Here is a 25474-nt window from a genome sequence, read left to right on the forward strand (position 1 = left end):
CTCAGTTGGTAGAGCATGGCACTTGCAACGCCAGGATAGTGGGTTCGATTTCCGGGACCACCCATACGTAAAATGTATGTAGGCGCGACTGTACATCGCTTTGGATAAAAGCGTTTGCTAAATTGCATATATTATTATTGCAAATATTACATTCAATATTTAGCTACATAGAGTCTGCTGTGTATTAGAGGCTTTACAATGTGACACACTCTCTAGCAGAGCCCTATGGGCTGAGCCCAGGGTTCAGTCTATCAGCTGATCTCTATATATAGGGCAGATTATACAGCTAAGCCTGATATGACTCATTAGTTATTGTATCAGAGAGCGATAAGGCCATATGTCTGCTCTGTTATACAGGAGTGTCTGTGTATACAACTGCAGGAGAGAGAGAGTGTGTGTGTGTGTGTGTTTCATGCACGTGCCATGAGGAAAAGGGTCAAAGGTTAGAGGTGACTAACGAACGTCATAGAAGAACTCTTAGGACATCTATCCTGTTACACACGTGTGTGTGTGTGTGTGGGTGTGTGCACTCACATGGTTGTAGCAGACCTGCATACCTGCCCCATACATGGAGATGGGTGCATTCTGTGTGCCACCCCCACATGTGAACACACACCCACATGTGAACACACACACACACACGTGTACACACACACGTGTACACACACACGTGTACACACACACGTGTACACACACACGTGTACACACACACGTGTACACACACACACACACACACACACACACACACACACACACACACACACACACACACACTGTTCATGTTCATCATGTGGCTCGTTGTCCTTCACCCAGTAAGTTTGAGCCCCAGTTTCTTTGGCATGGTACACTTTCTTATGCCCTATCAGTTAACTGCACCTGCGTTCTTCCTACAGCAATCAATTCAATGCTATTTCTGTTGTGTTTTTGCAGACACACATTTATCACAAAGTGCTTTCTAGCAACCCGGCCCTAAACCCATAAAATGCTAGAGGTGGCAGTGGCAAAGGAAAACCTTCAGAGGAACTAGACTTCAGAAGGGGACACCCATAGAAATATAATTACATATAATTATAAATTAGAAGCATTTCTATGGGGACACCATCGAGGTGGAAATATAGGCTGGGAGTGATCATTGCCTGTAAGAGGTGAAAGGTGGCGAGCACGTGTCTCCATTTTGATGCATCAGCATCTGTAAAGGGAGACTGACTGACTGGGACTCCATTCTGGCTCATAAGCATCTGTAAAGGGAGACTGACTGACTGGGACTCCATTCTGGCTCATCAGTGTCAGTAAAAATGTGTCCGAGCATGACTCATTTTGAGTCACCAGTGTCAGTAAACCAGTGACATGCGTGACTTATAGACGCTATACAGTAAATCACTAGCACCCGTATAACGGCGACTAATGGTGCATGCGTCTCCATCTTGGGTCGTGTGTGCCTGTAGAGGCTGACACATGTGCCTCCATTCCGGCTACCGCTGCTGTGAGTAAGGGGTGAATCAGCGGTTTACTGGGCCGCAGCTGCAGTGTGTGTGTGGTCACTTCCCCTCACTCCCACTGCTCAAATTACCCCTTGGCCAAGCGGAAGAGAGAGAGCCCAAGAGAGCCTAACAGGTGGTACCGGCCCAAAATACATCTGATCTATCTGGACCTGCTACCAAACCTACACTAGAGCATTCCTACCAAACTGCAGTGGCAGCACAAGCTAAGAAACATTTAAGATATACACATTTCGGTAGGATGTTGCCTTATCCATAGGATGCTTGTGTATGTCCTCTCCCCTGCCAGGTATGGTGTGAGTAGCTGTGTTTGGCTAACAGTTTAGAGGAGGGTTAATAAGCAACAGCAAACAACCTTTTAACACCTCTGTTTACTCCTATAGAGATACACTATGGGTTGTCAGGGGAGCTCTGGCATCCCCAAGACAGACACTATTGGGTGAAACCATTTTGTTCTGGTGATTTAGTTTTCTCATAATATTTTCTGCATTGAAATGACTGGGATTTCTGAGGATAGGGAGGGATGGTCGAATTCCATTCTTCGCCAGTATCCAGTCAACATCCCTGGCATGGGGGAATTCCTCGTTAAGGGTGGGCGTTGAGTCTCTCTCTCTCTCTCTCTCTCTCTCTCTCTCCCTCACTCCCTCTCTCCACTCCCTCCCTCCGATTAATAGGCTCATAACTTTCTGCAGACGCCCACAGATGGTTTATGGGGCATGAGCTGTGGCGACAACACAACGTCAGTACAGATATCATTGACTGGTATCGTGTAGATATATGCAAGTGTGTGTGTGTGTGTGTATGTGTGTGTGTGTTGGGAACCAGTGTATACCTGTGGATACAAGACCTTTCTAACAAAACGGTGTGTTGATGGATGTGGTGCGTGTGTGTGTGTGTTGATGGGTGATTTCAGAAATGGTGCAACGGAGAAATGTCAGAAAGAGACACTACACCATCTTCACTACAGCGTGGTTGGACATGGGCAGCAGATGCTTCAGAGAACACATACACACACAGCCAATACCTCACCTACACACACATTGCATGTGTGTGGGAGAAGTCTTGGCTGTGTGTGAATAGGGCCATTATGAGGTCATAATGAACTGTCATCTATAGATGCGGTAAAGAGGTCAATGGAATTCGACCAAAACAATGGAAATGCCATGGAAACGTGTGGGGGAAAGATACCGAATCTCCTCATTGCCCCCCAGCAAAATTAGGCTACATTTAGGCTATTGTTTATTTAATATTTTAGTCATTTAGCAGAAGCTCTTATCCAGAGCCACTTACAGGAGCAATTAGGCTTAAGTGCCTTTCTCAAGGGCACATCGACAGATTGCTTAAATGTGTATTTCACACTATGTTGAGGTAAAAATCTGAGTATAATGCTTGTATGGATGTCAACCCCAATACATGTTCATGTCATCACCAATCAACTGCATTACAGCTAAAAACAACTTGGACTACCACCACTGATTTCTGTATGCTAGCTATGCTACCAGCTTATACGAATGTGAGTTAGCATTTAGCAGTCACTTCTTTTAAACCTCTAAATGTTGTGCAGTGAAAACAGCCAAATATACCCAAACCCCCCAAAAAACACCAACTCAGACGTACGTAAATTTCAACAAACATTTATGACATCATACTAGCTCAAACCTACATGTTCCCACAGTATCCATACCCATCTTGTTTGTTCTCATAATAAAAAATGTCTCATTGTTCATCCTTTGGATATTTCTAGGGCTTGTAATACTTTATGCCCCATGGTTTGCATTCCATTGACCTCTTTACCGCATCTATCTCTCCCCCATCAATGGAAAACAGTAGTGCTCTTCCCTAATTAAACACTGTCTATCAGTGTGTGTGTGTGTGTGTGTGTGCAAGTATCCGTCTCTCGGCGCCTATACATCAAAGCTGTGGAATGTCAGCCTTTGTCCTCATACCAACTAGCAGACACTGATATGGCGGCCATCCATTGATAACTGTAGTCAATTCATAGAATCTCTTATACAGTATTATCAGTGTCAGATCATATTACTTTTTGCTTCCTTGTATCCTTTAGTTAGCCTGGTTAAAATGGCAGCACTGCAATAAGGCAGTTGGCCAATCCTGAGCTGGTAGCTATAGAGTTCCACAGCTATGTGGTCATTGGACAGATATTGTCATTGTGACCAGAGAGGGTTAAAGGTCAGATTTGTCGCTCTACCCAGGACGTCCTGATCCTGGTCTGAAGGGACACAGGGCTCACATTCACTCCAGCTGTGTGTGTGTGTGTGTGTGTGTGTGTGTGTGTCATATCCTCACATGGTCTCTCCTATCATTGCTACGCAGACGACACACAATTAATTTTCTCCTTTCCCCCTTCTGATAACCAGGTGGCGAATCGCATCTCTGCATGTCTGGCAGACATATCAGCGTGGATGTCGGATCACCACCTCAAGCTGAACATCGGCAAGACGGAGCTGCTCTTCCTCCCGGGGAAGGACTGCCCGCTCCATGATCTCGCCATCACGGTTGACAACTCCATTGTGTCCTCCTCCCAGAGTGCAAAGAACCTTGGCGTGACCCTGGACAACACCCTGTCGTTCTCCGCTAATATCAAAGCTGTGACCCGATCCTGCAGGTTCATGCTCTACAACATTCGCAGAGTACGACCCTACCTTACACAGAAAGCGGCACAGGTCCTAATCCAGGCACTTGTCATCTCCCGTCTGGATTACTGCAACTCGCTGTTGGCTGGGCTCCCTGCCTGTGCCATTAAACCCCTACAACTCATCCAGAACGCTGCAGCCCGTCTGGTGTTCAACCTTCGCAAGTTCTCTCATGTCACCCCGCTCCTCCGCACACTCCACTGGCTTCCAGTTGAGGCTCGCATCTACTACAAGACCATGGTGCTTGCCTACGGAGCTGTGAGGGGAACGACACCTCCTTACCTTCATGCTCTGATCAGACCCTACACCCAAACGAGGGCACTACGTTCATCCACCTCTGGCCTGCTAGCTCCCCTACCTCTACGGAAGCACAGTTCCCGCTCAGCCCAGTCAAAGCTATTCGCTGCTCTGGCACCCCAATGGTGGAATAAGCTCCCCCACGACGCCAGGACAGCGGAGTCACTGACCACCTTCCGGAGACACTTGAAACCCTACCTCTTTAAGGAATACCTGGAATAGTATAAGTAATCCTTCTACCCCACCCCCCTCCCCCACAACATTTTTTAAAAAGAAAAGTGGTTGTCCCACTGGCTATAAGTTGAATGCACCAATTTGTAAGTCGCTCTGGATAAGAGCGTCGGCTAAATGATGTAAATGTAATAAAAAAATATAAATAAAATGTAAATGACCAGAAGTCCCCACAAGAATAATAAACTAAACATTTTTTGACCAACTGGGGATATTTTGTTAGTTCCCACGAGGTCAAATGCAATTTCTAGGGGGTTTAGGGTTAAGGTTAGAATTAGTGTTAGGGTTAGAATTACGTTAAGGGTTAGGATTAGGAGCTAGGGTTTGTTTTAGGGTTAGGGTTAGGAGCTAGGGTTAGGGTTAAGGTTAGGTTTTTGGGTTAAGGTTAGGGTTAGGGTTGAGGTTAGGGTAAGGGTAAGAGTACAGGTTAGGGTTAGGGTTAGGGAAAATAGGATTTTGAATGGGACTGAATTGAAAGGTTAGCTGTACAAGACTGTGTGTGTGTGTGTGTGTGCGTGCGTGCGTGCGTGCATGCGTTTGTGCATGCGTGTGACTGTGTGTGTGTATGTTTCGGCCAGAAACGTTTGATAGTGTGTGTGAATGTGTGTGTAGCTATGTTATAGAGCAACGTGTTTGAGTAAGTACAGGGGAAGAGAGTTTTCATGTGTGTAGACAGATAAAATACCTCTCAGCCATGTTCAAGAGGAGGCCCGCTGTTTGCAGACGGCATAGTGAGCCTCAAGTATAGTGAGGCTGCATGTGTGTTTTCAGAAGGCATAGTGAGTCAGTGTGTGTGTGTGAGTGTGTGTGTGTGTGAAGGTAAAGGCAGACAGAGAGCATAGGGAAAGTGTGTGTTTGAAGGGCCATGCTGTATGTGCTCAAGGTGGCCATCAAAGAACACCATTAGACGGAGGAATCTAGCCTAAGAGAGGGGCTCTCACATCTGAAGAGCCCTGTTTGTGTGTGTGTGCGTGTGTGTGTGTGTGTGTGTGTGTGTGTGTGTGTGCGTGTGTGTGTGTGTGTGCGCATGCACCTGTGACCTGAGAGAAGCTTTGTGTACCTATTTCGTTTGCATTAGCAAACATAAGTCTGGACTAGTGCTCTTCATTCCCGGTCCTTAGTTAATCAGGTGTGCGATTGTGCGTTCACTCCAGCCTTCAAGACCATATGACGAGGTTTGCACTTTTGGGACTATCCCATTGGTTCCATTGTACAAAAAGTATTTGACTTGTATTTGACCCAAGTCTATGACATACCACATCATATATCTGCCACTGTGTCCCTCTCTATACTCACCACCCAAGCCAGGTCAACTCCATTACATCAGTGCTACAATCATACTTAACATACTTCACATTATACCCATTAACAAAGAAAGACCAGTGATGACCTGTCGCTCATTCACAAAGACTACAACTGGAGGAATGTGAGAGAGAAATACATTTCCCTCAGGGCTCTCTAACTAGTGTTCCACACAGGGTTGCAGCCTCCAGGACTGTTTGTGGTTCAGCAACACTCTACACTGAGTGTACAAAATTGCTATTTCCATGACATAGACTGACCAGGTGAATCCAGGTGAAATCTATGATCCCTTATTGATGTCACTTGTTATATCCAATCAGTGTAAATGAAGGGGAGGAGACAGGTTAAAGAAGGATTTTTAAGCCTTGAGACAATTGAGGCATGGATTGTGTATATATGCCATTTAGAGGGTGAATGGGCAAGACAAACTATTTAAGTGCCTTTGAACGGGGTATGCCAGGCACCCCGGTTTGTGTCAACTGTGGGAAGCATTGGAGTCAACATGGGCCCGACGAATTGAGGCTGTTCTGAACGCAAAGGTGGGGGGGGTGGGGGGGGTTGTTCTTACCATTTTGTACACTCATTGTATAATATACAATGTTGTGTCACAAATATTCACCCTTATAATGGTGAATATTTGTGACACAACATTGCCTCCTGGTTGTGACAATAGGGACTACAGGATGTAGGCTGCAGTTTTAGTTTTCAGAACATTGAAGGATACAGATACAGGCTACTACTGCTACATTTAACAGGATTTGTACAATCTTAAAGTCAACTCTATTCATTATATTTCTATATATCAACAAGTTCAGAACATTTCACCTCACTGAACCATTCCCAGTCCTACCTGTATGGGCCTGCTGTCCTCTGAGCCAATCATGGTCCTCCATTCCAGCAGGGAGCGCTGCAGGTTGTCCAATCCTGTTTCCCAGAGCCGCACGTACCCGCCCATATCCACCGTGACCAGGCCCCCTGAGCCCAGACCGGCCAATAGCACGTCAGTGTCGGACACCTTCGAAATCCACGTTGTGTAAGGAGAGACACTCAGAGACCTGTCAATCAGATGAAACAACAAATTAGAGAGAGAGGGGGCAAGACAACTAACCAATCCGATGAGAGGGTTCGTGTAAACCAGAGGATGGCGGAGACACAGTATGCTTTAACATTTCAACTTCTCCCAATCCCAAATCCACTCTAGCCCCTCGACACTTTGTAGATCGGAAGGGATTGGATAGGTATTCTCTGTGAAAGTGACGGCCACTTCCTTATGTTTCCCATGCTGTTTTGAACGGGCTTCACGATTATATCATCAAATTAATGAAATGACTTACGCGGTCATTTAAGATATATACAATTATATTCGTCTTTGTGGATGAATTAACTTTTACCAGATACCTTTTATGAAGTTTTTGCGCTTGAAGAACATTGCGCTACGTTTTCACTCATTGAAAACCATAAAAAAAACTACAAAAGTTGAAAAACAACAAGGTTGAGGGGCAGTCACTTCCTGGTTACTTAGCAACATACGTAGCTCAACCTTGACCTCTGACAGACTAGGTGGAATTCTCACCATATTGCTTATACCTATCCAATCCTTTCAGATCCACATATGTGTATAGGGAGGTAGGGGCTATGTATGTGTGGATTTGGGATAGTGTGCTACCAGAGTCCATATATACCTTGGGACAGGAATATACTTCAGCTTCTTGGAGTTCAGGTCAGTCACCTCCAGGTAGGCAGCGGTCATCGGGGGTGTAACGTCTGTGTGACACAAACGCACAAACACCCACACACACACGCACACACAAACAAACAAATTATTGAGTATCCCAGGTTAAGGGTATGAATCAGACTCAGTTGTCTCTACACCAAAGTCAGCTATGTTATTGTACAGTGAAGCTCTGACCTGGGGGGAAGATGTCTTTCAGTTAATTAAGTTATTGTACAGTGAAGCTCTGACCTGGGGGGAAGATGTCTTTCAGTTAGTTATGTTATTGTACAGTGAGGCTCTGACCTGGGGGGGAAGATATCTTTTAGTTAGTTATGTTATTGTACGGTGAGGCTTTGACCTGGGGGAAAGATGTCTTTCAGTTAATTAAGTTATTGTACAGTGAGGCTCTGACCTGGAGGGAAGATGTCTTTCAGTTAGTTATGTTATTGTACGGTGAGGCTCTGACCTGGGGGGAAGATGTCTTTCAGTTAGTTATGTTATTGTACGGTGAGGCTCTGACCTGGGGGGAAGATGTCTTTCAGGGGCACCTGTCCAGGTGGGAGGGCCCGAACCACCTGATTGGCCGACAGCAGACTGACACAGTTGGTCCGTTTGGCCACGCTGGATTTCAGCCCGCCCCGGAAGAACATTTGACCTCCCGAATCCCCGCCCCTCATCTCTGATAGGTCCATGTCCCTCTTAAAGCTGTACACCTCATTAGGAGACTACAGTGCAGGAAGAGAGAAACAACAAAGCGATTCTAACTTCACATCTCTAATCAAATGTCATGACATCTTTATTCAAAAGTCATGATATCCCTTATTAAAAGTAATTATATCTCTCATCAAAAGTCCTAATATACTGTATATCTCTATCCAAAAGTCAAGATATTTCTCATCAAAAAGTATTGATAGCTATAAACAAAAACTAATGAAATCTCTAATGAAAGGTCCCAGTACTATCTCTAATTGATCGATATACGCTGGTCTCTCACCATGAGGTCAGGGAAGCCCACTATGATGCGTGCGTAGGAGGAGGTGTCAGAGAGGAGGCGGTTGGGAGAGACTATCTTCTGACCCAGGGCTGCACTCAGGTTCTCATTAGGCAGCTGGTCACTACCCACTGTCTGGGGTACACACACCTCACCTGGAGAGAGAGAGGGGGAGAGATGGGGAGGAGAAAGAAAGTTGAGGACGGGTATGGACATAGTGTCCGGGACATTAAATGACTCATGTCCTCACCTTATGTGTTGAGTGTTCTGTTGTGTTACCTGAGCTGGCTCCATGGCCGGTGCTGACGCCGTCCTCACTGACGCTGTGTAGCTGACATACCCCAGAGTCCTCTGCTCCCATGTGCATGGGTTTGGTCAGCAGGAACTTCCTGTAAGCACAAACACCATCCCACTCCGATGAATGAGGATAGAAAAAGAGCAGAGGAGAAGAGAAGAAATGAGAAGAGAAAAGATAAGAAGAGGAAAGAAGAAGTAAAGGAGAGGATGAATTACTTGTTGGTGTTGCTCTCCACCAGTAGCCAGCGATCCTCTGCCACCAGAAAGACCTTGCTGAGGTTGATGGGGAGGGAGATGGTATGAACCCGGCCCTCCAGCACATCCAGCACATCCAACTGGTTACTACAGCAACACAGGAGGGACACACTTCACTTTACAGTTTCCAAAAAGCAAAGGGGAAGGAGGTAGCGTAGCAATGAGCTGAGCTTACCCGCCCTCTTTGTAGAACAGGAGCCAGTTCTTGTGGGCAAACTCCCGGCACATCTTATGACCTCCCTAAAAAAAAACATTCTGGATTACGTAGTGTACAGTACACAGGTGACAACCTGTTTTGTTGTCTCAAGTCATTGTTCTGTTAGAGAGATATTCACAAAAAAACATCTACGCATGTATGACATACTGTATCTTGTGTATGTGGTATATCATGTATGACTATATCTTGTGAATTTTGTTGTACAAGTGGTATAAATGAAGTGGTCAGATGGCCGAATGCAGTTTCAGTGGGTATGAGACCTCAAATATTAAATGAGAATGATGTGTCTGTGTCCCTCTGACCTGTGTCTCCTTGCTGCTGCTGCTCCACCAATTGGAAGCTTTGGGGGCGGGCTGTTCTGTCTCCTGTGACAGCATGAGTCTCCTCACCGCTCCTGTTAATACGTCTAGATGTAATACTGTGTTACTCTGAGAGAGAGAGCGAGAGAGAGAGAGAGAGAGAGAGAGAGAGAGAGAGAGAGAGATAGCATACTTGGTTAGAAAGAGCAGTAAAACATCAGATTAATTCATCCATTCACACCCCAGTCACCAGAGGGCGCCACTATCCAGTGTTAATCTTCCACTACAGTCAGTAGTCGCTGTGCGTGCGTGCGTGTAAGAGTGTCTCGCTCAGCTAAGCCAAGGCTTTTATTCACGACGCACACTGCTTAATCTTCAGTTCACTTTTTATGGGGAAAGCCAAGGGGCAGGGGAAGAGCAATCCCAGTACTAACCCCTCCCTCTACTCTACTGTAATAGCTTCCTTATGGCATAGCTCTTTGAACTCTGATATATATATATATATATATATAGAAACCAAGTGTCACTCTTTGAGAGTTGGTGCTGGAGTGTGTGTGTGCATGCATGTGTGTGTTCTGGCTAGCTGACAGTGTTCCATTAAAAACATTTATTTCTTGTTTAATTTTTTCTCCCCTGAGAGAGCCATGACCTCTGTATAACCTCTGTTATGATGTCTGGAGTTCTGTTTTTTTTCGGACAGGAGAAATTATATACTATCACTCACTTTCTATCTTTCTTTCTGTTTTCCTCTCCTCTCCAAAACCAGGGTATTTCTCTTCTGATATGTAAAAGCTGTATAACAATTTGTGTTATGAAAGCGTATACAGTATGTGCATATTTAGCAGTTTGCAGTCATCTCTCATAGTCTGGAACTATATGAGGTGTGTGTGCGCTTGTCTGTGGGTCCTCCCCTACCTGTTCCTCATGTAGCACCACCTGTCCCTCCAGTGGGCTGCCCAGGGCAGCGACAGTCACAAAGGGCTGCCAGACTCCACTGATGGTCCTGGGGAAGACATCATACAGTTCCATACACTGGACTGTGTCTCCGTTCTCCTTCATCACAAACAGGCACACCGGGTTACACGTAGCCATGTAGATCGCATCTGAAACAGAAAGGAGTGTGTGTTAGTGTGTGGAGGGGGTGGGGGTTGTGTGTATTCTTGTTCTCTCATTGCGTGCAGACACACTGGGTTACGTGTAGCCACTTAGATCGCGATGTGTGTGTGTGCTGTGTTTAAATGCATGTGTGTGGTGTGTGTATGTATCTCCTACCGTTGTTGGTGGTGACGTCACAGACTATGTTGACTTCGTTCATGGGGATCTGCCAGGTAGCTTTCTCCTCGGTGAAGCTCAGAGCTCTGGACTCATGCCTCTCACAGGGGTAGCCCTGCACACGTAGGAACACTGGCCCCTACACACACACACAAGTGCACAAAGTCAAGGGTACAAATCGATGGCCCTGTCTAGAAACCTCTAGCCACTATGCACTTCATAAACTGTGTGTGTGTGTGTGTTAGTACCTTTATATCGATGGGGTGCGTCTCTGTAGGGCAGAGCAGTTTGCGCCGGGCGTTCCCCTCCTGGTTGGTGGTCCAGTAGCCAGACATCCTGACCTCTGGGAGGGGTAGCCTAGGAGGTAGTGGGAGAGGTCACAGGTCATTACCATGACAACAACACACAGCACCATCAGAAAGGTGTGCAGGACTCTTAGGATACATCTCAATTAAGCCCTATTCCCTAAAGTACACATAGGGCTCTGAGACTGACTGAAACTAAGTGCACTACATGTATATAGGGTAAAGTGTAGTATCGTACAGGACTTGAGTAAAAAGATATGGGGTGCATCTCGATCCATCTTTCCTCGTCTTCTCTCCCTCATCTGCACTAATCTGAAAAAACAGACTAGGGGAAAGCAATAGGCCTACAATAAGTTTTGCGTTTTGTGTAGTCTGTGTATAAATAGCATTTTGTGTAGTCTGTGTATAAATAGTGTGTGTGTCTGGCTGACCTCCATTGTTGTGTCTGTCCAGATCTTCTATGGAAACCCACACTTTCCCATGAATCACTGCTGGGTTTAGGCCACCGGCCACGGTGTAATAGGTTACAGGTGGGATGTAAGAAACAACACCACAATATACCAAAACACCAGGAACTGTCCAACTTAATATAAATCATCCTAGAACACATTATACAACGTGTCTAGTAACTGTTTGTCCCAATTTGGACTGCTCAAGTTCAAAGAGTAGAGATATTTACTTTGATACAACTGGGCAAAATAGATTGTGGGAGGTTATTCCATGTATAGGCTATTTCCTATTTTAGATTGCGACCAAAGCATTTGTATTTAATAAATATGGGAAATTGAATATGACAATGCGGTACACACCAGGGTTGGGCTCAATAACATTTTGGAATTGACTCCCATTCAACTCATGAATTGAAATTTGAATTGGCCCCACCCCACAGGATGTAGAATTTGAATGACAGGAAGTAGAATTCAAAGAAATTCCACTCAGTCATAGAACATGAGTTTCATTGAATCGAACAGGTCACACTTCCAGATACCAAAGAATATATCGCTTTTCTATGGAAACAATGTTCATATACTCTTTTAACCTTAGTGCTTAGAATAGCCTATTATATTTCCACCAACCATTTCATTTGTTTGGCTTCTTTTTGAAGGCCTCAGGGTGAACTTGAGTGTTAAACTAATGCACTCTGGAAAGTGTTTCATGAAATATAATAACGTTTAATATTTGCATACAGTTTTTGTTTCCTTGATCATTCATTTTAAGAGTTTGTCCTGAAAATCAATTGTTTCAACAATATTTTATATGCATGTTTATAACATGTTTGATGTTTTCTGTACAATATGTATATTTTTATAGACTACACTTAATATAGAAGAGGCATTTGAATTTCACTGAATTCAATTATATTTCCTTTTATTCAAATTGCAATTCTGTATCCTATTTAGTACTTCAATTAAAATGTAATTACAATTCAAGAATTTAATTGGAATTTATGATGCATTCTCAATTCAATTCTGAATTGAGCCCAACCTTGGTACACATGCTTGTTTGGTGTTAAGTTGCCATGCTAGGAATCAGATTGCCTTACAGTACCTGTAGACAGCCTTAGTTATAGCACATCTAACCTAGTCTATTAAACATAATCATATCATACCAATGTAGACTCATCATGTAAGGAAAATACTTGTTTCTTCCCTGTTTGGCCCTCAAGATTGTTCTACTTGAGGATTATAAAAGAAAACTTCACAAAAACAGGGTTTATAATGAAAAACAGGAGACAGAAGAAACAAATATTTTCCTTTATTAAAACCTATACATTTATGATGAGGTGGAATATAATCTTAAATGAATCCTTACCTGTCTTTCTAATGAAATTAGGAAATACTTAATGTATTCAGAATAGAGGAATATTGAGATGGTAAAAACAGAATACATTCATACCTAAAACATTAATAAAAAAAATCGGACTAAATCAATTTCAGTTTAAGCCAAGTGACACACACAACTGTACAACTGTATAGGTAGATACATATAACAGTATATACATACTGCATAACCAACCATCAATGGTGGCCGGTAGTGAGTGGTTATGCTTGCGAGGCACAGTAGACAGTTACTAATCTACGATAGCAGACATGTGTAGGGACAAGTAAATGGACTATCCATGCTATCCTCATTGACCTGGGGGAGGTACATTGTCAGTATATGGTCATGTCTAGGGGGTGTGTAATCTTATTAGAAAGCTAGCGGCAAGTGGCTTGTCCATTGAGTGTATTTTTAGTGACCTATTGAAGGTAACCCCTCTCTAGTGAGGTACACTGATCGTGTCACAGTCACAGTGTCTGACCACAACTCAATCCCCATCTCATGTGACCACACGCACCATGGCCCTCCCTGCCTTCCTCACTACTCTTCCCATTCCTCTCTTCCTCTTTCTATGTATCTGTTCTGGCTTAGGGTGCCAGTGTATGCTAGAGGCCAGGGTGTGTGTACGGTTGGTGATTCTCCGGTGGTCACGGGGTCTTACTCCTTGGCCAGGTGGACACTGCTGGGCTTGGCTCCGATGGGAATGCCGTGCTTGTGCAGCGCTTCGATCAGTACCTCCCGCGTGTCCTTGTTGTAAGAGTCAAAGTCAAAGACGTTGCGCACCACGTTGGCCAAGCCCTCGTCTGGGAATCTCTGTATGGTGAGTGATAGGGGGAGAGAGAGAGGGGAAAGAAAGAGGGGGGAAGAAATTGAGAGAGAGATAGACATATACAGTACCAGTCAAAAGTTTGGACACACCTACTCATTCAAGGGTTTTTCTTTTTTTGACTATTTTCTACATTGTAGAATAGTAGTGAAGACTTCAAAACTATGAAATAACACATATGGAATCATGTTGTAACCAAAAAAGTGTTAAACAAATCAAAGTATATTTATATTTGAGATTCTTCAAATAGCCACCCTTTGCCTTGATGACAGCTTTGCACAGTCTTGGCATTCCCTCAACCAGATTCATGAGGTAGTCACCTGGAATCCATTTCAATTAACAGGTGTGCCTTGTTAAAAGTTAATTTGTGCACTTCTTTCCTTCTTAATGCATTTGAGCCAATCAGTTGTGTTGTGACAAGGTAGGGGTGGTATACAGAAGATAGCCTTATTTGGTAAAAGACGAAGTCCATATCATGGCAAGAACAGCTCAAATAAGCAAAGAGAAACGACAGTCCATCATTAGTTTCTTCAAGTGCAGTTGCAAAAACCATCAAGCGCTATGATGAAACTGGCTCTCATGAGGACCGCCACAGGAAAGGAAGACCCATAGTTACCTCTGCTGCAGAGGATAAGTTCATTAGAGTTACCAGCCTCAGAAATTGCAGCCCAAATAAATGCTTCACAGAGTTCAAGTAACAGACACATCTCAACATCAACTGTTCAGAGGAGACTGCGTGAATCAGGCCTTCATAGTAGAATTGCTGCAAAGAATCCACTACTAAAGGACACCAATAAGAAGAAAAGACTTGCTTGGGCCAAGAAACACGAGCAATGGACATTAGACCGGTGGAAATCTGTCCTTTGGTCTGATGAGTCCAAATGTGAGATTTTTGGTTCCAACCGCCGTTTCTTTGTGAGACGCATGTGTGGGTGAACGGATGATCTCCGCATGTGTGGTTCCCACCGTGAAGCATGGAGGAGGAGGTGTGATGGTGCTTTGCTGGTGACACTGTCTGTGATTTATTTAGAATTCAAGGCACACCTAACCAGCATTGCTACCACAGCATTCTACTGCGATACGCCATCCCATCTGGTTTGTGCTTAGTGAGACTATCATTTGTTTTTCAACAGGACAATGACCCAAAACACACCTACCGGTTGTGTAAGGGCTATTTGACCAAGGAGAGTGATTGAGTGCTGCATCAGATGACCTGGCCTCCACAATCACCCGATCAACCCAATTGAGATGGTTTGGGACTGCAGAGTGAAGGAAAAGCAGCCAACAAGTGCTCAGCATAGGTGGGAACTCCTTCAAGACTGTTGGAAAAGCATTCCTCATGAAGCTGGTTGAGAGAATGCCAAGAGTGTGCAAAGCTGTCATCAAGGCAAAGGGTGTCTCCTCCTAAAATATATTTTGATTTGTTTAATACTTTTTTGGTTACTACATGATTCCATATGTGTTATTTCATAATTTTGATGTCTTCACTATTATTCTACAATGTAGAAAATAGTTTAAAAAAAAGAAAAACCTTTGAATGAGTAGGTGTGTCCAAACTTTTGACTGGTACTGTATATATATTTTGAGGGAATAATACCCATAGTAGTGTAAGTGTAACTCGCAGGGTCAGTGTGAGGACAATACACAGCTCATCCCGCTCTTCTTTTCTAACTATCCCTACACTAACTACACTTTCTGTGTTGCCATGGGGATGTACTGAAAATCACACACGCGCGCGTGCAAGCACACTCTCCTCTCTGCCCCAATGGAGAGGTAAAAATAGAAGCATGTCATATGCAGCAGGCTTATGTATGAGGGAGATGGCTACTCAATGTAAACATACTGTGACGTTCCAAAGAGGCTCTCTGAGTGTTCTACTCTCTCCCCCCCCACCACTCTACGTATCAGGCCACTGGACAAGCTTGGCCTATACAGTGCGTTTGGAAAGTATTCAGACCCCTTCACTTTTTCCACATTTTGTTACGTTACAGCCTTATTCTAAAATGGATTAAATAAAAACGTTTCCTCATCAATCTACACACAATAACCCATAATGACAAAGCGAAAACAGGTTTTAGAAATTGTTCCAAATGTATTAAGAATAAAAAACTGGAATACCTTATTTACATAAGTATTCAGACCGTTTCCTATGAGACTCGAAATTTAGCTCAGGTGCATCCAGTTTCCATTGATCATCCTTGAGATGTTTCTACAACTTGATTGGAGTCCACCTGTGGTAAATTCAATTGATTGGACATGATTTGGAAAGGCATACACCTGTCTATTTAAGGTCCCACAGTTAACAGTGCATGTCAGAGCAAAAACCAAGCTATGAGGTCGAAGGAATTGTCCGTAGCGCTCCGAGACAGGATAGTGTCGAGACACAGATCTGGGGAAGGGTACCAACACATTTCTGCAGCATTGAAGGTCCCCAAGAACACAGTGGCCTCCATCATTCTTAAATGGAAGAAGTTTGGGACCACCAAGACACTTCCTAGAACTGGCCGCCTGGCCAAACTGAGCAATCGGGGGATAAGGGTCTTGGTTAGGGAGGTGACCAAGAACCCGATAGTCACTCTGACAGAGCTCCAGAGTTCCTCTGTGGAGATGGGAGAACCTTCCAGAAGGACAACCATCTCTGCAGCACTCCACCAGTCAGGCCTTTATGGTAGAGTGGCCGGACGGAAGCCACTCCTCAATAAAAGGCACATGACAGCCCGCTTGGAGTTTGCCAAAAGGCACCTAAAGGACTCTCAGACCATGAGAAACAAGATTATCTGGTCTGATGAAACCAAGATTGAACTCTTTGACCTGACTGCCAAGCGTCACGTCACGTCTGGAAGAAACCTGGCACCATCCCTACGGTGAAGAATGGTCGTGGCAGCATCATGCTGTGGTGATGTTTTTCAGCGGCAGGGACTGGGAGACTAGTCAGGATCAAGGGAAAGATGAACGGAAAACCTGCTCCAGAGCGCTCAGGACCTCAGACTGGGGCAAAGGTTCACCTTCCAACAGGACAACGACCCTAAGCACACAGCCAAGACAACGCAGGAGTGGCTTCGGGACAAGTCTCTGAATGTCCTTGAGTGGCCCAGCCAGAGCCCAGACTTGAACCCGATTGAACATTTCTGGAGAGACCTGAAAATAGCTGTGCAGCAACGCTCCCCATCCAACCTGACAGAGCTTGAGAGGATCTGCAGAGAACAATGGGAGAAACTCCCCAAATACAGGTGTGCCGAGCTTGTAGCGTCAGTTTTAATTGTTTTATAAATTTGCACAAATTTTAAAAAACAGTTTTTGCTTTGTCATTATGGGGTATTGTGTGTAGATTGATGAGAATAAAAACAATGTAATCAATTTTAGAGTAAGGCTGTAACGTAACAAAATGTAGAAAAAGTCAGAGGGTCTGAATACTTTCTGAATGCACTGAACAGTATATGTCTGTCTCTTTAGTGTACGCATGTATGTTTCTCTCCAGGCAGGCAGAGGTCATGAAAGTGGGAGTTACCCGGTGGTGGGTGACATGGTCACTCAGACACAAGGACACCCTTAGGGCATTCCCCCCCATGTATTAAACATTACATGATTAACTATTCATAAAGAACTCTGTGACCCACTAAAGCATCAAACCACTATTCTTGCATGAGTATGTGTGTTTGTATGTGTGTGTCTGTAGCATACCTGCAGATGTTTGACTATGTTGACCACCTCCCTGGTAGAGTAGGGGTAGGTGATGGTGCCCTGATCTGCCATGGCACGTAGCTCTCCGAAGGCTGCCACCAGCTTGTGCAGGGTGGCATCGGGCACTGCCGGCCCGTACTGCTTCAGCATGGCAAACTCCGCCTGCGGCTTGGGGTTGTCCACCGCGTGGCAGCTGAAGATGTCACCTATAATATGGTTATGTCAACATGCCATATAAGTGACATTACCATGACATAGCTGATGAGAACATCAACTTGGGGTTTTTGACACAGGCATTTCATAAATGCTTATGTGCCACTTATCAACGTGTTTTGAAGTCCTTATGTAGGTACCGTTCGACTAAAGTGTTACCGCTCTTTAAGGGATACTTCAGGATTTTGGCAATGAGGCCGTTTATCTACTTTCCCAGAGTCAGATGAACTCTTAGATACCATGTTTATGTCTCTTCGTGCAGTTTGAAGGAAGTTTCTAACTAGCGCTAGCGCAACTGCTAACTAGCGTTAGCGCAATGACTAGAATGCTAGTAGATACCCATAGACTTCCAGTCATTGCACTAACGATAGTTAGCATTGGCTCATAAAACTACCTCTAACTTCCATCATACTGGACACAGAGACATAGAAATGGTATCCACGAGTTCACCTGACTCTGGGGAAGTAGATAAAGGCATCACAAAGTTTCCCTTTAACATACACTTGTATTTATTAATTCATATATATTTAATTAATTATTATGTACTGCTTATGAATGTGTTATCTATGGCTTATGAATGTGTTATGAAGTCCTTATGTAGTTACCCTTAAGTAAAGTGTTACTGAGTCTTACCCAGTGAGCCAAAGAAGTCGTTTCCCAAGAAGGGGAAGCCAGGTCTGTTAGCCAGGACCAGCATCCTGAAGTCTGGGTGCATGGCTATGGTGTTAGGTCTCATCTCTGCTTCTAATGGGTCTAATGAGGATACAACACACTGTGAGTACAACACACACAAACATATACGCATGCACAGACACGCGCGCACACACACACACACACGCACACACACACACAGGCTCGCACATACTCGCATGAGCACACTCCCTTCAGCCAGAACAAAGAGTGGTTTAGGAAGGTGACAAAGAAGTGTCCCAGGTACTCTTTAGAGACAGGGGGGATAATTGAAGGGATAAATAGAAGATAGAATGACAACATAGATAAACAGATCTACGATATACAATCCAGGGCCATCCAAGCCACTCACAGTGGTTAGCATAAAAGCCTTTATGGACAGGTACCAGTAGACTTACAGTCGTAGGCTGTTTACACTTGGTTTTACTTTCCACTTCTAACTCAACTTACCTAATAGACTGTCACTATGCTGAATAGTCTAGCCTCACAGAGGAATGTAAACAATACTGTGTTTGTGTGTGTGTCTGGCAGTCTATGTGAGTGTGTGTACCAGAGACGATCCTGCGTCCGTCTGCGAGGATCATCTCTCCACTCTCCACCAGGGTCTTCAGTATACAGGTGACGTTAGTGGGGGCTTTGTCTGCCTCGTCTATCACTAGGATGTGGCCCATCTTCACAGCTTTCACCTACACATACACACACACACACACACACACACACACACACACACACACACAGAGTGTGTAAATACCATAATTTAGTGTTAAAGAGAGTACGAGAGAGAGAGATGGAGAGCAAAACTGGCAAAACTCAGAAACACAAGATTGAAATTAACAAGTGATCTAGCCCCAAGGGCAAAATGTTGACAGCTGGAGGTGAATAACAAGAACACATACATCAACTATTAGCGGAGTGAGGCCGAAGGTCAGAGAAACATGGAATGCTACCAAACATTGGGAAAAGACTTCAGCTGAATACTTAACCCGTGTAAACAAATAAAAACCTTAACCAAATACAGAAGTAGTGATCATAGCCTGGCAATTGAAACAGGACACCCTCAAAAAACATGTTGACCAGAGGACAGACTATGGCATCACTGTGGGTCAAGAGAGATAGAAATGTAAGAACACTTTCTAATCACCTGCCCCAAATATATATTAATTAAGGATTCCTTCTTCCCAAAATTCAAAAGTCAAAGTTCTACATTCACAGAACAATCAAACAAAAATAAACTTTGTATACTTTTGGGGGAAAGGTCTGATGTTATAGAGTTGGCAGCACAGTATGTCATAGCTTGCCACAAGCTAAAGGAGGAAACATTAAATGTACTACTTTCTCCATGTTCTCCAAATTTAAATGTTTTGTTGAATTAGATTCTGAACGTTGACCATTATTCCATGTCTGTATTGGATATTTATTTGTGACATGAAAATAGAGCTCTTTGGCCATGCACACCAGTGTTGGGTTTGGAGACAAAAACAGAAGCATATGCAGAAAAGTACCTAATATCTACGGTAAAATATGGTGGTGCATCTTTGATGTTATGGGGCTATTTTGCTTCCACTGGTCCTGTGGCCCTTGTTAAGGTCAACGGCATCATGAACTTTACCAAGTACCAGAACATTTTAGCCAACAACACTTGGCCGCAAGTGGATCTTCCAGCAAGACAATAACCACAAGCACATATCAAAATCCATAAAGAAATGGTTAGATGACCACAAAATAGGTAGGGTGTATTATCACTTGTTAAACAAAATCTCCTTCTCTGAGCAATTGTATTAGTATAAAAGGGTACTGAGTGAGTGTACTGAGAGTATAATATAATATACTGAGTGTACAAAACATTAAGAACACCTTCCTAATAGAGTTGCACAACCCCCGATTTGCCCTCAGAAGAGCCTCAATTTCGTCAGGGCATGGACTCTGGTCCATGTTGACTCCAATGCTTCCCACAGTTGTGTCAAGCTGGCTCGATGTCCTTTGGGTGGTGGACCATTCTTGATACACACGGGAAACTGTTGAGCATGAAAAACCCAGCAGCATTGCAGTTCTTTACACATACCGGTGCGCCTGGCACCTACAACCATACCCCGTTCAAAGGCACTTAAAATATTTTGTCTTGCCCACTCACCCTCTGAATTGCACAAATACACAGTCCATGTCTTAATTGTCTCAAGGCTTAAAAATCCTTCTTTAACCTGTCTCCCCTTCATCTACACTGATTGAAGTGGATTTAACTAGGGGCATCAATAAGGGATCATAGCGTTCACCTGGATTCACCTGGTCAGTCCGTCATGGAAAGGTGTTCCTAATGTTTTGTATACTCAGTGTATATACAGTTTATACACACTTGTTTCCTTTAGTATTATAGCTACTATTCTTATTGTTGTCACTGTTGTTTTTGTATCACTTCGCTTTGGCAACATTGACCTTGGCATTCATGCAATTAAAGCATACTGAATTTGAGAGCGAGCGAGAGAGAGAGAGAGAGAGAGAGAGAGAGAGAGAGAGAGAGAGAGAGAGAGAGAGAGAGAGAGAGAGAGAGAGAGATAAGTCATACTGACCAGTGGTGAGTCCTCGTATATGATAATTCCATCTCTAACAGAAGGCTGTAGGGTCAGGGTCTGAACTGTAGTGTCCCTAGAAAGGGGAGAGGATTGAATGGTGGGTTACACACTTTACAGTCAATAACAAATGTAGAAGAGATGGAACGGTTCTCCCCATCCAGACCAGACACATGAGTCCGCTACCATCAATGTGTGACCTATACCGCATGCCCCAGTTCTCTGTTTGATGGACAGGCTGCTTCTCAATCATCTTTTTGAGACACCTCTCAGTGGACGTACCCACACACACATGCGTGCGCAAACATACACACATGCCAACACCCACACACTCATCTCAGTACACTTCATGACAGGCTGCCTCCCCAAAGCCATGATTTTGGTCTAAAATTAGCTAGCGCTAACCAGGCCACCCACACACACACAGCTATAGTAGCTAACTAGGTCACATCTACATGCAGCCCTGTCCCTGTCTGCTTCTGACTTTCAGACGACTTTCACCAGGCAACCTCCACTTTCTCTCAGTAATTACAGAGACACTCCACGAGGGGAGGAATCTGACATGAAAACTAAACGTACACGTAAACTGCAGTTTTTTTCACCTCACTCATGTAAGACAGAATGGTAAAACCTTGCCTACAGTCAAGTTGTTCTGCAAAGCACAGGAGTGGGAGCTGAGAAGATTAAAAAGGAAAGCAATCAACTGAACTCCTATCTCTCCCCTATAAACTGAAGTCTAGCTTGATGGTGGCACCTTATCTCTAGACTAGGCTATTGTGTGATTACTAGGGGACCACTGACCTTATTGTCTGTCTATCTGATTGTCCCAGTGCTCTATAATAGACTGATCCTTTGACTGTCACACCTATGGATGGTTTCACATGATGAGCATGGTGAGACCTGTCTCTGTCATTGAGAGCATTGCTTGCTCCTCTGTGTGTGTGTGTGTGTGTCTGTGCGTGTGTGTATATTCTTTAACCATCACCTGTGTCCTCTCTATATCACTGCCAGGTAAACTATAATCCTATTCAGAGCCTCTGTTGAAACAGCCTTTCTACAAGTGTGTCTATATTAATAACCATGTTGTAGGTGGTTTATCACTGAAGCTACCGCAACCTGATTTTCAGAATCCTTTAAATGTACACTACCGTTCAAAAGTTTGGGGTCACTTAGAAATGTCCATGTTTTCGGATTTATTTATTTTTTTGTCCATTAAAATAACATCAAATTGATCAGAAATACAGTGTAGCCATTGTTAATGTTGCAAATGGCTATTGTAGCTGGAAACGGTTGAAGAGGCGACTCCGGGATGCTGACCTTCTAGGCAGAGTTGAAAAGAAAAAGCCATATCTCAGACTGGCCAATAAAAATAAAAGATTAAGATGGGCAGTCTGAGATATGGCTTTTTCTTTGCAACTCTGCCTAGAAGGTCAGCATCCCGGAGTCGCCTCTTCAGCCGTTTCCGTTGAGACTGGTGTTTTGCGGGTACTATTTAATGACGCTGCCAGTTGAGGACCTGTGAGGCGTCTGTTTCTCAAACTAGACACTCTAGTGTATTTGTCCTCTTGCTCAGTTGTGCACCGGGGCCTCCCACTCCTCTTTCTATTCTGGTTAGAGCCAGTTTGCGCTGTTCTGTGAAGGGAGTAGTACACAGCGTTCTACGAGATCTTCAGTTTCTTGGCAATTTCTCGCATGGAATAGCCTTCATTTCTCAGAACAAGAATAGACTGACGAGTTTCAGAAGAAAGTTATTTGTTTCTGGCCATTTTGAGCCTGTAATCGAATTGCTGATGCTCCAGATACTCAACTAGTCGCAAGAAGGCCAGTTTTATTGCTTCTTTAATCAGCACAACAGTTTTCAGCTGTGCTAACATAATTGCAAAACGGTTTTCTAATGATCAATTAGCCTTTTAAAATGATAAACTTGGATTAGCAAACACAACATGCCATTGGAACACAGGACTGATGGTTGCTGATAATGGGCCTCTGTACGCCTATGTAGATATGACATTACAAATCAGCCGTTTCCAGCTACAATAGCCATTTACAACATTAACAATGTCTACACTGTATTTCTGATCAATTTGATGTTATTTTAATGGGGGGGAAAAATGCTTTTCTTTCGAAAACAAGGACATTTCTAAGTGACCCCAAACTTTTGAACGGTAGTGTAGGTTCTTCATGTTATCATGCTGCGTGGAACTAAATGCTCTCGTTTTAAAAACATAATGGACAATGTATTATTCTACGAAGGATCATTCTGTTGTTTAGCCTCTACTTCTGATTACCGTGTTATGTGGTTGTTTTATCTTCCTTAACTCTATGCACTTGTTGTCATTCATATTGGATAAAAGTGTTTGCTTACCCCATCAGGGCAACCTTGATTGATATATTTTCCATGTCGAACAACCTAAAGGCTATACTTGGCATGAAAGCACATCTCTAACTTACATCAATAACTAATATCAATGTGTGTGGTCTGAAATCAGGCCAGCTGTAACCAATGTTCTGTTTCTATCAAGGTGACATAGTGGGCTAATTATAGAAGCCCTTGAGAAGCACCTGTATGGGTGCATATTGAAGATGCGCATGCTCATCCCCAAAATATTTGTACGTGTCTATTTTCAAAGGATAAAGCTAAGAACATTGCTTCATAGTTAAGAACACTAAAACAATCTGGAAGAAAATGAAACGTATTCTACAAGAACCAATATCACTCCCTAAAAACACAACCTTATGGAACAATCCTTGGATAACTTTTCAGAATAAATTGGTCGACATGGAAAACTAAAGGCATAGAAACCGTAAATGACTTGGTAACAGGAAATACATGTATTTCCATTACAGAATGAAAAAGTAATTTTGGACTAATCAATGTAGATAGTTTCAAATACATACAACTTAAAACTTACATATCACGAAATGTCGATTTGAAATCTTTTAGACATCAGAGCAACCTTGAGGAAATCTTATTTGAGTCAGAAAAGGATGTTCATATGATAGGAAAGATATACAAAACCTTGCAGAGAGCATATCCAACTTCCAATCTCTTAGAAAGAAATATAAAATATTGGAACCAAAACTTAAAAAGAACTGATATTGGCACAAGATGGAGGGAAAGCATAACTAATTATATTACAGTTAACGAAAATGTACACTTAATCCAGTGTAAACTAATATATAGTATTTATAATACTAGATAAAAAAATCACTAATTCTACAGTATAACGGCAGAGTGATGTCTTAAGTTTAAAACAAATAAGTTGTGGGCAGAGCTAGAAAGTTGTCTGTCAGAAGTATTACAATGTAAACTTAATTTTAATCTGTCTGTCTGCATATTTCAAGACATGGCATATGGGGGTGTAGAGAGATACCCAATGGGCTGGACGATTCTCTTCTCATCTTGAAAAAACGTATACTAAAAACGTGGAAATCAATCAATCTGCCATCATTAACACAATGGAAAAATCAAATGACTGTGGCAAAAAAGAATGCAGGCACTAGGGATGGGGGTGTGAGCATGTGGCTCTGGGCAGATGAAATGTAGTCATTGTTTTTTATTTATTTTTGGGGGGGTAGATCAGCTTAATATTGCAGATAGATTGTAACTTCCATCAATGTAATTGTCTGCATCACTTCCAATCCCCCATGTTTTTTATATATACAGTGGGGAGAACAAGTATTTGATGCACTGCCGATTTTGCAGGTTTTCCTACTTACAAAGCATGTAGAGGTCTGTAATTTTTATCATAGGTACACTTCAACTGTGAGAGACGGAATCTAAAACAAAAATCCAGAAAATCACATTGTATGATATTTAAGTAATTAATTAGCATTTTATTGCATGACATTAGTATTTGATACATCAAAAAAGCAGAACTTAATATTTGGTACAGAAACCTTTGTTTGCAATTACAGTGATCATACATTTCCTGTAGGTCTTGACCAGGTTTGCACACACTGCAGCAGGGATTTTGGCCCACTCCTCCATACAGACCTTCTCCAGATCCTTCAGGTTTCGGGGCTGTCGCTGGGCAATACGGACTTTCAGCTCCCTCCAAAGATTTTCTATGGGGTTGAGATCTGGAGACTGGCTAGGCCACTCCAGGACCTTGAAATGCTTCTTACGAAGCCACTCCTTCGTTGCCCGGGCGGTGTGTTTGGGATCATTGTCATGCTGAAAAACCCAGCCACGTTTCATCTTCAATGCCCTTGCTGATGGAAGGAGGTTTTCACTCAAAATCTCACGATACATGGCCCCATTCATTCTTTCCTTTACACGGATCAGTCGTCCTGGTCCCTTTGCCGAAAAACAGCACCAAAGCATGATGTTTCCACCCCCATGC

General features: G+C 43.4%; 1 protein-coding gene across 1 annotated transcript in view; it reads right to left on the reverse strand.

Annotated features, from left to right (window-relative positions):
• vwa8 (von Willebrand factor A domain containing 8) overlaps positions 1-25474 on the reverse strand; it is an 85167-nt gene that overhangs the window by 19230 nt on the left and 40463 nt on the right. The window contains exons 22-37 of the mRNA XM_041868544.2: positions 21129-21204; positions 19115-19250; positions 18508-18627; positions 17662-17867; positions 13816-13967; positions 11277-11385; positions 11029-11167; positions 10672-10859; positions 9760-9885; positions 9416-9480; positions 9202-9327; positions 8968-9077; positions 8692-8843; positions 8218-8422; positions 7666-7747; positions 6834-7038 (exon numbers count right to left, since the gene is read on the reverse strand). Coding sequence (XP_041724478.2) covers positions 6834-7038; positions 7666-7747; positions 8218-8422; positions 8692-8843; positions 8968-9077; positions 9202-9327; positions 9416-9480; positions 9760-9885; positions 10672-10859; positions 11029-11167; positions 11277-11385; positions 13816-13967; positions 17662-17867; positions 18508-18627; positions 19115-19250; positions 21129-21204 — 2197 coding nt within the window. The remainder of the gene's footprint in view (positions 1-6833; positions 7039-7665; positions 7748-8217; positions 8423-8691; positions 8844-8967; positions 9078-9201; positions 9328-9415; positions 9481-9759; positions 9886-10671; positions 10860-11028; positions 11168-11276; positions 11386-13815; positions 13968-17661; positions 17868-18507; positions 18628-19114; positions 19251-21128; positions 21205-25474) is intronic.

This window comes from Coregonus clupeaformis, chromosome 4, assembly GCF_020615455.1.
Source record: "Coregonus clupeaformis isolate EN_2021a chromosome 4, ASM2061545v1, whole genome shotgun sequence".
Taxonomy (NCBI): Eukaryota; Metazoa; Chordata; class Actinopteri; order Salmoniformes; family Salmonidae; genus Coregonus; species Coregonus clupeaformis.